The sequence below is a fragment of the Sprattus sprattus genome (assembly GCF_963457725.1).
Source record: "Sprattus sprattus genome assembly, chromosome: 13".
Classification (NCBI taxonomy): Eukaryota; Metazoa; Chordata; class Actinopteri; order Clupeiformes; family Clupeidae; genus Sprattus; species Sprattus sprattus.
The window spans coordinates 27,540,629-27,553,916 of NC_137911.1; the positions used below are offsets into that span (position 1 = coordinate 27,540,629).

At 43.6% G+C, this 13,288-nt stretch overlaps 1 protein-coding gene across 1 annotated transcript in view; it reads left to right on the top strand.

Annotated features, from left to right (window-relative positions):
* The window catches only part of prkd1 (protein kinase D1), a gene marked incomplete at both ends in the record, with an annotated part of 54,135 nt that extends 42,281 nt beyond the window's left edge, over window positions 1-11,854 (top strand). The window contains 10 exons of the mRNA XM_080849570.1: window positions 295-372; window positions 622-910; window positions 2,714-2,766; window positions 3,440-3,512; window positions 3,648-3,754; window positions 4,647-4,808; window positions 7,275-7,373; window positions 8,792-9,059; window positions 11,211-11,296; window positions 11,633-11,854. Of these exons, the coding sequence (XP_080705696.1) occupies window positions 295-372; window positions 622-910; window positions 2,714-2,766; window positions 3,440-3,512; window positions 3,648-3,754; window positions 4,647-4,808; window positions 7,275-7,373; window positions 8,792-9,059; window positions 11,211-11,296; window positions 11,633-11,854 (1,437 nt within the window). The remainder of the gene's footprint in view (window positions 1-294; window positions 373-621; window positions 911-2,713; window positions 2,767-3,439; window positions 3,513-3,647; window positions 3,755-4,646; window positions 4,809-7,274; window positions 7,374-8,791; window positions 9,060-11,210; window positions 11,297-11,632) is intronic.
* Window positions 11,855-13,288: the final 1,434 nt, after the last annotated feature.

Consider the following 13,288-nt stretch of genomic DNA (forward strand, 5'->3'; position numbering starts at 1 on the left):
ACATTTTCTTTGGAAGCACAACAATGTCTAGACTTAACAGTATGGTTGTCATGCATATGATCCTATACATTAAATTAGATTAGATAAGATTCAACTTTATTGTCATTATTGTCAAGTACTGAGACAACAAAAGGCAGTTTAGCATCCAACCAGAAGTGCAAAAAAGCAATAAAAGTGCAGAGTATGTGCATATGTAAAGTTGAATAAGTGAATAAATAAGATATATACAGTATACATACACATGATGTGGTATAATATGTTGTTTACATTTTCTTATGTCTTTGTCAACACCAGCGCAAGAGACACTACTGGAGGCTGGACAGCAAGTGTATCACCTTGTTTCAGAATGAAACAGGAGGCAGATACTACAGGGTAAGCAGAGTCGCCCTCTTACAACAACAACAACAACAACAACAACAACAACAACAGCAACAACAACAGGTCCATGAAATCAGCCATGACATTTCTTCCACAAAGCAGTCTTTCAATAACTGTAATTAAACTAAAGAATCGGCAGTTCACTGCTGTCAATAAATGCATGCATGTACAGAACTGAGAAATGAGCAAAGTACTCTGACGGGGGATTGAGTGTTAGATTGGTTCGACTTCCTGTCCCTACAGGAAATCCCCCTGTCAGAGGTGCTGTCCCTCGAGCCTGCCAAGACCTTCGACCTGCTGCCCGAGAGCGCTAACCGTCACTGCTTCGAGATCACCACGGCAACGCTGGTGTACTTCGTGGGCGAGCAGCTGGTGCGGCCGGAGGGCGGCGGGGTGGCGGAGAGCCTCGGCAGCATGCTGGTGAGCGGCACCGGGCAGGACGTGGCACGCATGTGGGAGATGGCCATCCAGCACGCACTCATGCCCGTCATCGCCAAGGGGCTGTCGCAGGGCAGCCGCTACAGCCACCACAGTACGTTACCGTCCTGGTCACGCCATGGCGACGTGACGCTTCATGGGCTTCATGTGTATGAGTGAACCGCACCAGGTCTTTTGCGTACAACACTGTGCTATGTTGTCATAGAAACGTGCTGCATACTACACACAGGATTTGACCACTGTTGTCATAGAAACGTACTGCATACTACACACAGAATCTGACCACTGTTGGCTAGGGATCCATACTGTGTTGTGTATAGCACATCTACATACTTTGCTCTGCTTTGTTTTTAACGGAACAGTAATTGGTAGCTGTTCAGGGCTATACCGACAGCTCCACATGGCTATGGGTCCACGGCAGTGATGGCAACATGGAGTCACATGTCACTTCAGTGTTCCCTTAAGCCTCCAGCAAATGTGAACCAAAGTACGCTTGAAAAGAGATCTACAAGCTATGAGAATGCCATGAACTGGAGGGCTTTATGGAAATGATTTTTGAGTTTTACCTTCACTATTTAGGGCCTACTAAACTGTAAAAATAGGTGTTGTACTCAAATGACCTGGTGCGGTTCACTCGTACACACACAAATCTCACTCAGGCTTCATTCAAGTGTTATGTGCTTTGGCTGAAAATAGTTGTACGGATTTTTTACTAATCCTTGTATGAAATGCTGTTTTGCGTGCGATGGAGGGATGAGGCCGTGTGTGTTAATTCTGAGGGTTAAACTTTGAGGGTTGAGACCTAGTGCCATAATTCCAGTCCCTGTTTGACACGAGCGGCATAAACACCCGGTCACACTGTGTCCCCCTGGCTGTAGCAAATTGCCCTCTGTTTCTTAACCACCTTGATGGGCCGAGGACAAAGGGGACTGATGACAGACAGAAAGGCATGAATCAGAGCTAATACCTGATTCAGACGCATCATCATATAGGGGAGAAAAAGGCCTTCTGCTGTAATACTAGAGCTTTTACCGCCATTCAATTTGCCCCATTCAGTGCCCGTGTTAGAGCCTGTCGCAAAGAGGCGATATTATGAAATCAAATATGTTGAATTCATTACATTTAAATTACCCGTGGCCAGGAGTGATAGCTATGGTAGCGATGGTAAAGTCAGTGATTCTATTAGGTGTGTCTGGCGAAGTTTTGAAGACAATTTCAATCAGATAGTATTTGAAGGCAATCCTGGTTGAAATTATTATTATTAAAACTTTCGATTGGAAAATATTGGAACTGCCCTGTCAAGCAGCGATTGGTGGGATTTCCTTGATATTCCTCATGGAGTTGCTTCTTATATATCTTTCATATTTCTTATGAATATATATCTATCCTACATATCAAGCCTGGAGGTTTCATATATCTTATGAATATATATCTATCCTATAGATCATGCCTTGAGGTTTCATACATCTTGTGAATATATATATCTATTCTATATATCAAGCCTGGAGGTTTCATCAGGCTTGTTTTGGAGATCTGTCTCTTAAGAAAACCAGATGCTATTTGCTATTTGCTGCACCAGTACAGACAAAGAAGTGTGTCGAGGTGAAAGCAGACTGCAAATGCACGATTGTGTGTGTGTGTGTGTGTGTGTCTGTGTGTCTGTGTGTCTGTGTGTCTGTGTGTGTCTGTGTGTGGAAGGGAGAATGATGCATATTCATAATGTGATCAGATCCTTTGAGGGTTCATTGTTGTAAGATCCGTTCACCACAGTCCCGTAAGAGGTGAAATAATGGGATTGTGTGATGTATGTATTAATTTCTTAAAAGCTTTGTGAAATGTCTGTTTTTTACTCCATAAAGCACAACCACCCCTCTCTCTCTCTCTCTCTCTCCCACAGAAGATGTTTCTATCAGCATCTCAGTATCCAACTGCCAGGTACAGGAGAATGTGGTAAGTGTATTAACTGAGTCTCCTTGGCATTAGACACCATTCCTCACAGCAGCATGGGTGGTGAGGCAGATTAAATGTCTGCTTTTGTGAAGGCATATTTTCATTGTATTTGTATTTCATTGTGAGTTTACAACACAGGTTAATTATCTGCTCTACATATACTGCTCTGGCAAGCCACATGTTTTTTCCTCAGCTTGCTACAGACACACACACACACACGCACACACACACACGCGCACACATACACATAAAGCACACAGTGAGGGAAAAATAGAGATACACGTACACAATGCCTCCCTCAGTCGCCCAGTAAGGCAAACACAGATACCACTCACAATACCCCCAATTCAGGCTACTCTCATTACCTGCGTGGCCATGGGGTTGCCATGGTTACCTCTGCCAGCATGACAGTTTTCTGCAGGATGTGGTAGTGTCACACAAGGTAGTAGTTTAAATTCAAGCTTCCAGGCTTGTGTGTGTGTGAGTGCTTTGTTGCAGACTTAGTATAATAATGTGACAAGACAAATATGAAAAACCTGAGAAGTCTGAATTAAAAAAAATATCAAACATATCAGAGGTTTCACGTGCATTTGTTTGTTGTGAATTAATGAATTGTACCGTAGCGATCCTACTCCTCCTTAAACATTCTCTTTTTATCTTTTCCCCCTTCAAGGACATCAGTTCCGTTTATCAGATATTTCCCGATGAAGTTCTTGGTTCTGGGCAATTTGGAATCGTGTACGGAGGTACGTAATGCATTTCGCTACGTATGTGGACTAACCAGAGTAGATTCGACTTAGCAGTGGTTGATTTGATGCATTTACGGCTTTGAGGATTGGGTTTGTGTTTGCATGGAGGTCATTGTGAGTCGTGCTTCGCAGGGAAACACAGGAAGACGGGCAGAGACGTGGCCATCAAGATCATCGACAAGCTGCGCTTCCCCACCAAGCAGGAGAGCCAGCTCCGCAATGAGGTCGCCATTTTACAGGTGAGTGTGTGTGTACACCCTGTTCTCCTCCATTACACAAACATACAGACAAATGCACACACGCACACACACACACACACACACACACACACACACACACACACACACACACATGAAACACACGGAAGGCTTCATGCAGGGCTGTAAACACAAACACACCTTTGGACGGATTTGTTGAGAATGCTGCAGATAACCAAGAAGCCATATACAGTTGAAATGTGCTTCTAGGTGATGTGTACAGGTTCAGTGTCATTGTCAGATGCCAATGCAAATAATTGACTTGAATGTAACACAACTGTTGTTCGACATTTGACACCACTGATGATGGTGCCAGCAATGGCCAATTCCGCCGACCACATTCACTAAATGGTTGCTCATTATTGCTTGCAGGGCAGTAAATACAAACATGTTGGCAGGACATTTAGAATGGAGGGTGTACTATGTCAGGTGATGTTGAGGAAAATGTATTAAAGTAACACTATGCAACAATTATTCTTCAGGATTAGCGTTAGGATACGCAGTTTTACCTTTAAAAAAACAGCTTTAAAAAAATTGGGGCGCTAGAATGACTTTTAATATGGAGAATCGCCTCCGTGCCATTGCCTTACCAGGGTCCATAGGATTATAACTTCGTTATTTAGTTTTGCCTGCCGCAGCCCGACTTGTCTACTGTCTGCCGAGCTAGTTAGTAGCTTATTTGCCGTCTTGCTTTGTCTTGTGTTGCACTTGCTTGATGTTGACTGTGTAAGGACAGTCGTTGAGTAACTGGTTTGTCATACTGTCAAAGTCAGCACATTTCAATATATTTCGTTAGTTTTAGCTGCTAGCATACCGTTAGCGAATAGCTATTGATCTGTTGTTCTGCTTTAATCTCTTTTTCTTCACCCTGCAGAACCTGCACTACCCTGGTGTCGTCAACCTGGAGTGCATGTTCGAGACGCCGGAGCGTGTGTTTGTTGTCATGGAGAAGCTCCACGGAGACATGCTGGAGATGATCCTGTCCAGTGAGAAAGGGAGGCTGCCTGAGCGCATCACCAAGTTCCTCGTCACTCAGGTCAGTGCTGAGCCGAGTTTAGTCTGGCCTGTGACTGAAGGCGTGTGGATTTGCATTTGAAAAATGCTAACATACAGCCGCGGAAAAAATTAAGAGACCACTTCAAAATTATCAGTTTCTCTGGTTTTACTCTTTATTGGTATGTGTTAAAGTAAAATGTACATTTTAGTTTTATTCTATAACCTACTGGCAACATTCCTACCAAATTTCAAATAAAAATATTGTCATCTAGATCATTTATTTGCAGAAAAATGACAATTGGTCAAAATAGCAAAAATGATGCAGTGTCTTCAGATCTCGAATAATGCAAAGAAAACAAGCTCATATTCATTTTTAAACTACACAATACTAATGCTTACACTTAGGAAGAGTTCAGAAATCAATATTTGGTGGAATAACCTTGATTTAAAATCACAACTTTCATGTGTCTTGGCATGCTCTCCACCAGTCTTTCACATTGCCGTTGGGTGACTTTATGCTACTCCTGGCGCAAGAATTCAAGCAGCTCGGCTTCTTTTCATGGCTTATGACCATCCATCTTCCTCTTGATCACATTTCAGAGGTTTTTTATGGGATTCAGGTCTCGAAATTGGGCTGGCCATGACAGGGTCCTGATCTGGTGGTACTCCATCCACACCTTTACTGGCCTGGCTGTGTGGCATGGAGCATTGCCCTGCTGGAAAAAACACTTCTCAGAGTTGGGGAACATTGTCAGAGCAAAAGGAAGCAAGTTTTTCTTCCGGGACAACGTTGTACTTTGCCTGGCTGAGGTTTGTAAAAGACCATAAGGATTGAAAAAAGCGGACTGGAGGGTCTTCTAGTTCGTCTTCTCTGATGAGTCCATCCTCATCAGAGAAGACGAACTTAGAAGAACCTCCAGTCCGCTTTTTCAATCCTTATGGTCTTTTACAAACCTCAGCCAGGCAAAGTACAACGTTGTCCCGGAAGAAAAACTTGCTTCCTTTTGCTCTGACAATGTTCCCCAACTCTGAGAAGTGTTTTTTCCAGCAGGGCAATGCACCATGCCACACAGCCAGGCCAGTAAAGGTGTGGATGGAGTACCACCAGATCAGGACCCTGTCATGGCCAGCCCAATTTCGAGACCTGAATCCCATAAAAAACCTCTGAAATGTGATCAAGAGGAAGATGGATGGTCACAAGACATGAAAAGAAGCCGAGCTGCTTGAATTCTTGCGCCAGGAGTAGCATAAAGTCACCCAACAGCAATGTGAAAGACTGGTGGAGAGCATGCCAAGACACATGAAAGTTGTGATTTTAAATCAAGGTTATTCCACCAAATATTGATTTCTGAACTCTTCCTAAGTGTAAGCATTAGTATTGTGTAGTTTAAAAATGAATATGAGCTTGTTTTCTTTGCATTATTCGATATCTGAAGACACTGCATCATTTTTGCTATTTTGACCAATTGTCATTTTTCTGCAAATAAATGATCTAAATGACAATATTTTTATTTGAAATTTGGTAGGAATGTTGCCAGTAGGTTATAGAATAAAACTAAAATGTACATTTTACTTTAACACATACCAATAAATAGTAAAACCAGAGAAACTGATAATTTTGAAGTGGTCTCTTAATTTTTTCCGCGGCTGTATGTTATACGAAGGTAAATAAATAAATAAAAGTAAATAAATAAATAAATAAATACATTCAATTAATTTATAGCTCACTCTACATTCATCTGAATCTCAGAGTGCTACAGTGAAAACTTAGTTACAAAAAACATAGGTAAAACAGCCTATAATAAAACATAGTTAAGAACATAGTTATAGGCAAATGGATACATTCTCAATACATCGGGCAATGCAAAGAATTTTACACACAACAGCAAACAATGCATTATTGTCTTAAGTCATCTGCCAGTGCTTTATATAGCTGGATAAGCTTCTGGTGTCCTCAGCAGTCTGGTCATTATTTATATGTTCGACTGAAGGAATCTAATGCCAGTGTGCAGTGTAATGTAGAAGCGTTCATATGAAGCATGTCTAGTCATCATTATTTTATGGTCGCTGTAACTGAAATGTTATCACAGCAAGGTCTTTGTGTTTAGCATGATTGTGTGTGTGTGTGTGTGTGTGTGTGTGTGTGTGTGTGTGTGTGTGTGTGTGTGTGTGTGTGTGTGTGTGTGTGAGTGTGTGTGTCTTGGGCTCATGTCCCCTGGTACATGTATGTGCACTGCAGTGTGCCATCAGTGTCAAATGTCAAATGTGTATACTGTACATCCTTGTAAGTCGCTTTGGATAAACTCGTCTGCTAAATGACGAAATGTAAGTGTAAATGTAAATGTATGAATGTGAGCCATTCTTTAATGTATGTTTCCGCCATGAAATGTAATACTGTAGCTGCTTCAAGGTTTGTTGTAAGGATGTCAGTCGGTTCAAGTGTGTATTCGATTGTTGTGTTTGTTCTGTACTTATGGAAGTATAAATGTGTTGTTGTTTTTTTTAGATTTTGCAGGCTCTGCGACATCTCCATGTCAAGAACATAGTGCACTGTGACCTCAAGCCCGAGAATGTTCTACTAGCATCCGCTGACTCCTTCCCGCAAGTAAGCCCCTAGCAGATAAACACACAATGTTCTGCAGTCTTTCTCTCCCTCTCCCTCTTCCTTCCCTTCAAAGAATAACAGTCATTAGTGGGGTGGACTCTGTCTTCGGTGGATGGTGTCTTGTTTTGTTCTATTTGTTTGTGTTTTTGTACGTGTATGTGTGTGTGTTTTTCTCCCTTTCTCTCTCTCTGTGTGTCTTGGTCTCTGTTAAATCAGAAGACTGCCAATTATTCTCACATTCTCGCTTGTCAGCCTCCAGTGTGAGTTCCCGTTTGGAGACGCGCTAACCGCTAACTCTGCCATGAATCACCCCTGTTTAGACACAAACATCTCAGCCTTGAACGTTACAAAAAAAAACACACACACACACACATTTGCATTTGTTCTCTGTGGTATTTCGACAAAATATTTCTCCCCAAATGAAAACGGGAAAAAGATATTTTCTTCTCGCCAGCAAGCCATTGTTTTCGAAGCGAAAGAAAGAAAGCGTTAAAAAAAAGAGAAAAAAAACAAAACATTTTCCCTCTTGCTTTGGCTCGTTTGTTGTCTCAGCTTTTGTTGTGCTATCCTTAATTCGGCTCTAGCGAAATGTCGGCGGGTACATGGAGCGGGCCAACAGGAAGCCACATTGTAGGCACATCTAGCCGTGTGATAATTCCTCTGGTAACCGGGTGTAGCATCAGCAGTGACAGCTGATCATTAAACTGTCTGGGAAGTGAGGAAACACAGGATGCTATTTATTAGGTCTGTGCACTGCTTGTAGAAGAAAGAGAGAGGGTGAGTAGTGCACGAAAGATAATATGCATTTGTTTGCATTTGAATAGCCGCCTCGTCATTTAATCATGAGTGCATGCGTGATGTTTTTTCTTTGTTCCAAGGGTTGCGTTTTGCATGAAATCCCATACCTGCTGTAGGGAGGGTTAGTATTAACATGTCAAGTTGATTCCATCTATTTATATCGTCAATGTCATTACGTCACTGGAACTACAGATTCAGGGACACACAAGTAGGACATCAACAAAATGGAATACATCATGCCCAAATGTCTCTGAGACACCAATAGATAGCAGAAGTATTTAAAGACTTTTTGAACATCTGTTCAATAAATGCAGGTGTTTTGATGTGAATGCAGGTGTTTACCCATAGTGATGGGTTGTGACCTTGTCCCTGCCCTTGCCCCCTGCCCCAGGTAAAGCTGTGAGCATGTTAAGCTGAAGGTCAGCTCTGGATCAGTTCCAACATTGATTAAATGATGATGAAGCATGACCAATGCTATGGGTCGAACAAGCTGCCTTTCTCCTCAGTCACTCCTCAGAGGATAACTCTAAACTCTATGAATCTGTTCAATGACTGCAGGTGTTTTTCCATGATCATAGTGATGGGTTGTGACCTTGTCCCTGCCCTTGCCCCTGCCCCAGGTAAAGCTGTGTGATTTTGGCTTCGCCCGCATCATCGGCGAGAAGTCGTTCCGGCGCTCGGTGGTGGGGACCCCGGCGTATCTGGCCCCCGAAGTCCTGCGCAACAAGGGCTACAACCGCTCCCTGGACATGTGGTCCGTGGGCGTCATCGTCTACGTCAGCCTCAGCGGGACGTTCCCCTTCAACGAGGACGAGGACATCCACGACCAGATCCAGAACGCTGCCTTCATGTACCCCACCAACCCCTGGAAGAAGGTCTCGCCGGACGGTGAGTGATTGTGTGTGTGTGTGTGTGTGTGTGTGTGTGTGTGTGTGTGTGTGTGTGTGTGTGTGTGTGTGTGTGTGTGTGTGTGTGTGTGTGTGTGTGGGACTGTGTGTGGGTTTGTGTGTGGGTGTGTGTGTGTGTAACAGATGATGCTGTCATGAGATGGAGAAGCAGAGTGATATCAGTCAGTGTAACAGATGATGGTGTGTGTGTGTGTGTGTGTGTGTGTGTGTGTTATTAACACTGCAAGATAAACGCCCCAAGTCTGTGTGCGTGTGTGTGTGTTTGTGTGTGTGTGTGCACGTGTGTGTGCGTGTGAGAGTGTGTGTGTGTGTATGGTGTGTGTGTGTGTGTGTGTGTGTGTTTGCCGTCTGGACAGCATGGGTTTACGTAGCTGGAGATCAGAGGATGACCTGTATGAATGAGCAGGTCATTTCACTCAGCGCCATTAGCCTTATCAAACAAAAAAACAAATAGTTTAAATAAAAAATAGCAAGATGTTAAAAACTATCATAAAGCAGGTATTATCCATTTTAGTTGGAAGGAGATGTAATAGAGAGTAGAGTACTTTTTCAAAGGAAAAAAAGACAATGGCAAATCCAGCATCATTTTGTCTCCTTCATCAAAGGTTGACAGCTAGCTGTAAACATGTTCAACCACCTCAACGTGTGTGTTATCCTCAGGGCCTGCGACCATCTTGGCAGATGAATTAGGGAAGATGGCGAGATAACATACAGATGGGCTTCTGGCTAAAAGCAGTAGTTTGTTAGTGTGTGTGTGTGTGTGTGTGTGTGTGTGTGTGTGTGTGTGTGTGTGTGTGTGTGAGGTCTGACTGGCTGAACGATACATTTCACTTCAATCCACCCACATGGAAACTACTGCTTTTAGCCAGAAGCCCACCAGACGGCAAACACACACACACACACACACACACACACACACACACACACACACACACACACACACAGACCTTACATCCGAACCGCAGTGTAATCAAATATCAAGGGCCCCTTCCCCAAGGGGGTTTATAAGGACGCTCAGTAATGCTTGCTGCTATCTCTCTGTTGTAACAAAATGTTCAGACAGGGACCATTTTGTTTAGCTCCGACATTTATTTGTATATTTTCTTTTTTCTGTTTCTTGTTGTTTGCCCTCTATTTTTAAATGTCTGTGTGGATTCTCACAATTTTTCCCCTGCAGTCTTTGTAACTTGCAGTTTGCATTTACTTAAGAAATGAAGGCTGTGTAGTTAAAGACATAAATATTTGTCCAACAGAATCACAGAGGCCCACAACAGCAACAAAGACAAAGAGAGAGTGTGTGTGTGTGTGTGTGTTTGTGTGTGTGTGTGTGTGTGTGTGTGTGTGTGTGTGTGTGTGTGTATGTGAGAGAGAGAGAGGATCGGATAGGAGGATATTAGTTTCACAACATAGCAGTTCAGTTGTTTTTTCCACAACAAAAGTGTAAACAATTGAACTTAAAAACTAAATTCCCACCAGAACAGAGAGTGCCGTCTGGTAAGTGGACAAATAGTGCTCCATTCATGGTAGGTAATAGAATGAATGAGGTAGGTTAGTTGACAAATAGTGCTCCATTCATGGTAGGTAATAGAATGAATGAGGTAGGTTAGTTGACAAATAGTGCTCCATTCATGGTAGGTAATAGAATGAATGAGGTAGGTTAGTTGACAAATAGTGCTCCTTTCATGGTAGGTAATAGAATGAATGAGGTAGGTTAGTTGACAAATAGTGCTCCTTTCATGGTAGGTAATAGAATGAATGAGCTGCAAGTGAAGCGTAGGCCAGCATGAAAGAAGACAGGCCAGCAAGAAAGAGGAAAAAAGAGTGCGGGAATAAAAGGGGGGAAAAAAGAGGATGTGTGTGTGTCTCTACAAAGAGTGTGTGTGTGAGTGTGTGTGCCATTTTTGTTGTGGCCCAACCATGTGTGTAATGCCAAACGATCCACTGGGTCTCAAGGTCAGGAATCCCCAGAGCGACTCTGAGGTGTGTGACCCCAGAAATAATGCTAAGATGATGTTAGCTTTGCTCATTATCCCCTCTCCACCTCTCCGCCCAAAGCTCCCGGGCTCTTTCTGCTCTCTCTGCTCCCCCCTCTGCCCGGCCGCGGCTCTGACTGCCTGCTTTGTTGTTCCAGCAATTGACCTCATTAATAACTTACTTCAAGTCAAGATGAGGAAGCGCTACAGCGTGGACAAGTCTCTCAGCCACCCCTGGCTCCAGGTGAGACACAGAGGACTCGTGAGCGCTGATGCTAAGCTAATGCTAAGGCTAATGCTATTATTAATCGCAATGCCGCTAGCTTTGGATTTTAACATCATAGCTACTATGAATGCTAACCATGCTAAGGCAATTTTTTTTATCTTTAACAAAACAATAATGTGAATTGCAGCGCTAACTACTACTGGCAATGCTCTGTAAAGATGGATGTTTGAAGAAACCTGCTTATATAGTTATCTAGGCCTGAATGATCTGACAGATCATTTATATGAGAACTTATAGCATTGTCTGGGGAAGATTCAGTGGTTCATGTGGATTAATTATTTGTTTGGGCGTTAGGACTATCAAATGTGGTTGGACCTGCGGACTCTTGAGTACAGGATGCACGAGCGCTACATCACACACGAGAGCGACGACCATCGCTGGGAGCACTACGCTCTGCAGAATGGCCTCCAGTACCCAGTCCACCTCCTCAATCCCCATGGTAACCTGAGTGAGGGGGTGGAGACAGAGGAGGAGCAAGAACTGGGCACGCTCAGTGAGAGGGTTAGCGTGCTGTGACCTGCCAGTGCCCTCTCCAGAACGCTGCGCTCCAATCTCTCTATCTGTCTCTCTCTCTGTCTCTCACACTCTCTCCTGCCCTCTCTCTCTCTCTCTCTCTCTCTCTCTCTCTCTAACTGTCTCTCTCTCTGTCTCTCTCTCTCTGTCTCTCTCTCTGTCTCTCTCTATCTGTCTCTCCCACTCTCTCCTGCCCTCTCTCTATCTCTCTCTATCCCTCTCTCTCTCTATCTGTCTCTCACACTCTCTCCTGCCCTCTCTCTCTCTCTCTAACTGTCTCTCTCTATCCCTCTCTCTCTCTATCTGTCTCTCCCACTCTCTCTCCTCATTTTAGCATCCCCAGGCCTCCACTCATGACTGTCTACTTGCTTTACCTGACCTATCCTTCTGCCTATTAGTCTCTTCATCCTCTCCTGTGATCACCTTTCTCTCTTTTTCTTCCTCCACTTCTCTCTCTCTCTATCCCTCTATCTCTTCCTCATCCCTCCACTTCTCTCTCTCTCTATCCCTCTATCTCTTCCTCCATCCCTCCACTTCTCTCTCTATCTATCCCTTCCTCCATCCCTCCACTTCTCTCTCTCTATCCCTCTATCCCTTCCTCCATCCCTCCACTTCTCTCTCTCTATCCCTCTATCCCTTCCTCCATCCCTCCACTTCTCTCTCTCTATCCCTCTATCCCTTCCTCCATCCCTCCACTTCTTTCTCTCTCTATCTCTCTATCCCTTCCTCATCCCTCCACTTCTCTCTCTCTATCCCTCTATCCCTTCCTCCATCCCTCCACTTCTCTCTCTCTATCCCTCTATCCCTTCCTCCATCCCTCCACTTCTTTCTCTCTCTATCTCTCTATCTCTTACTCACTTTCGACAGGTCACAACAAATCTCAGACTCTTATCTGCCTTTAACAAACGAATGACTCAGTGACACATTGTTTTTGTTTGTTCCCCGTTTGGGTTTATAATTTGCTTATTTATTGACATTTGCCTCCTCGTTGTTATTTCTTCTCTCAGTGAACTTTACCCCTGAACAAAGGTGCACAGACCAACGTAAGTCTCTGGTACTCATTCTAAATGGCACAGTGTGAAGACTGTGATCTCTGTTGTGTTTGCTGAATTGAATTACGAACGGAATTATAACAAAGCTTTTCTCAGGCCTCTTCTGCCATGTATAAAATGACGGTGTCGGTCAGTGCCAAACATTAGGCTTTATTTTATTTTGCAATTACTGTATGTGGTGTGAAGATTGGACAGGGCCTATGCAGTGGTTGTTGTGGCAGTGTTAGGTGGAAACAGTGGAAAAGTGGAAAAGATGAAATCAGTGTTGCTTTCAGCCCTTGTTGCTTCTTGTAGTGCATTACGCGTGTGTGTGTCTGTGTGCCTATGTGTCCGTGTGTGTGCAAGGCTCTGTGGGGGACTCTGCACAAATGCATCAGGAAAAACA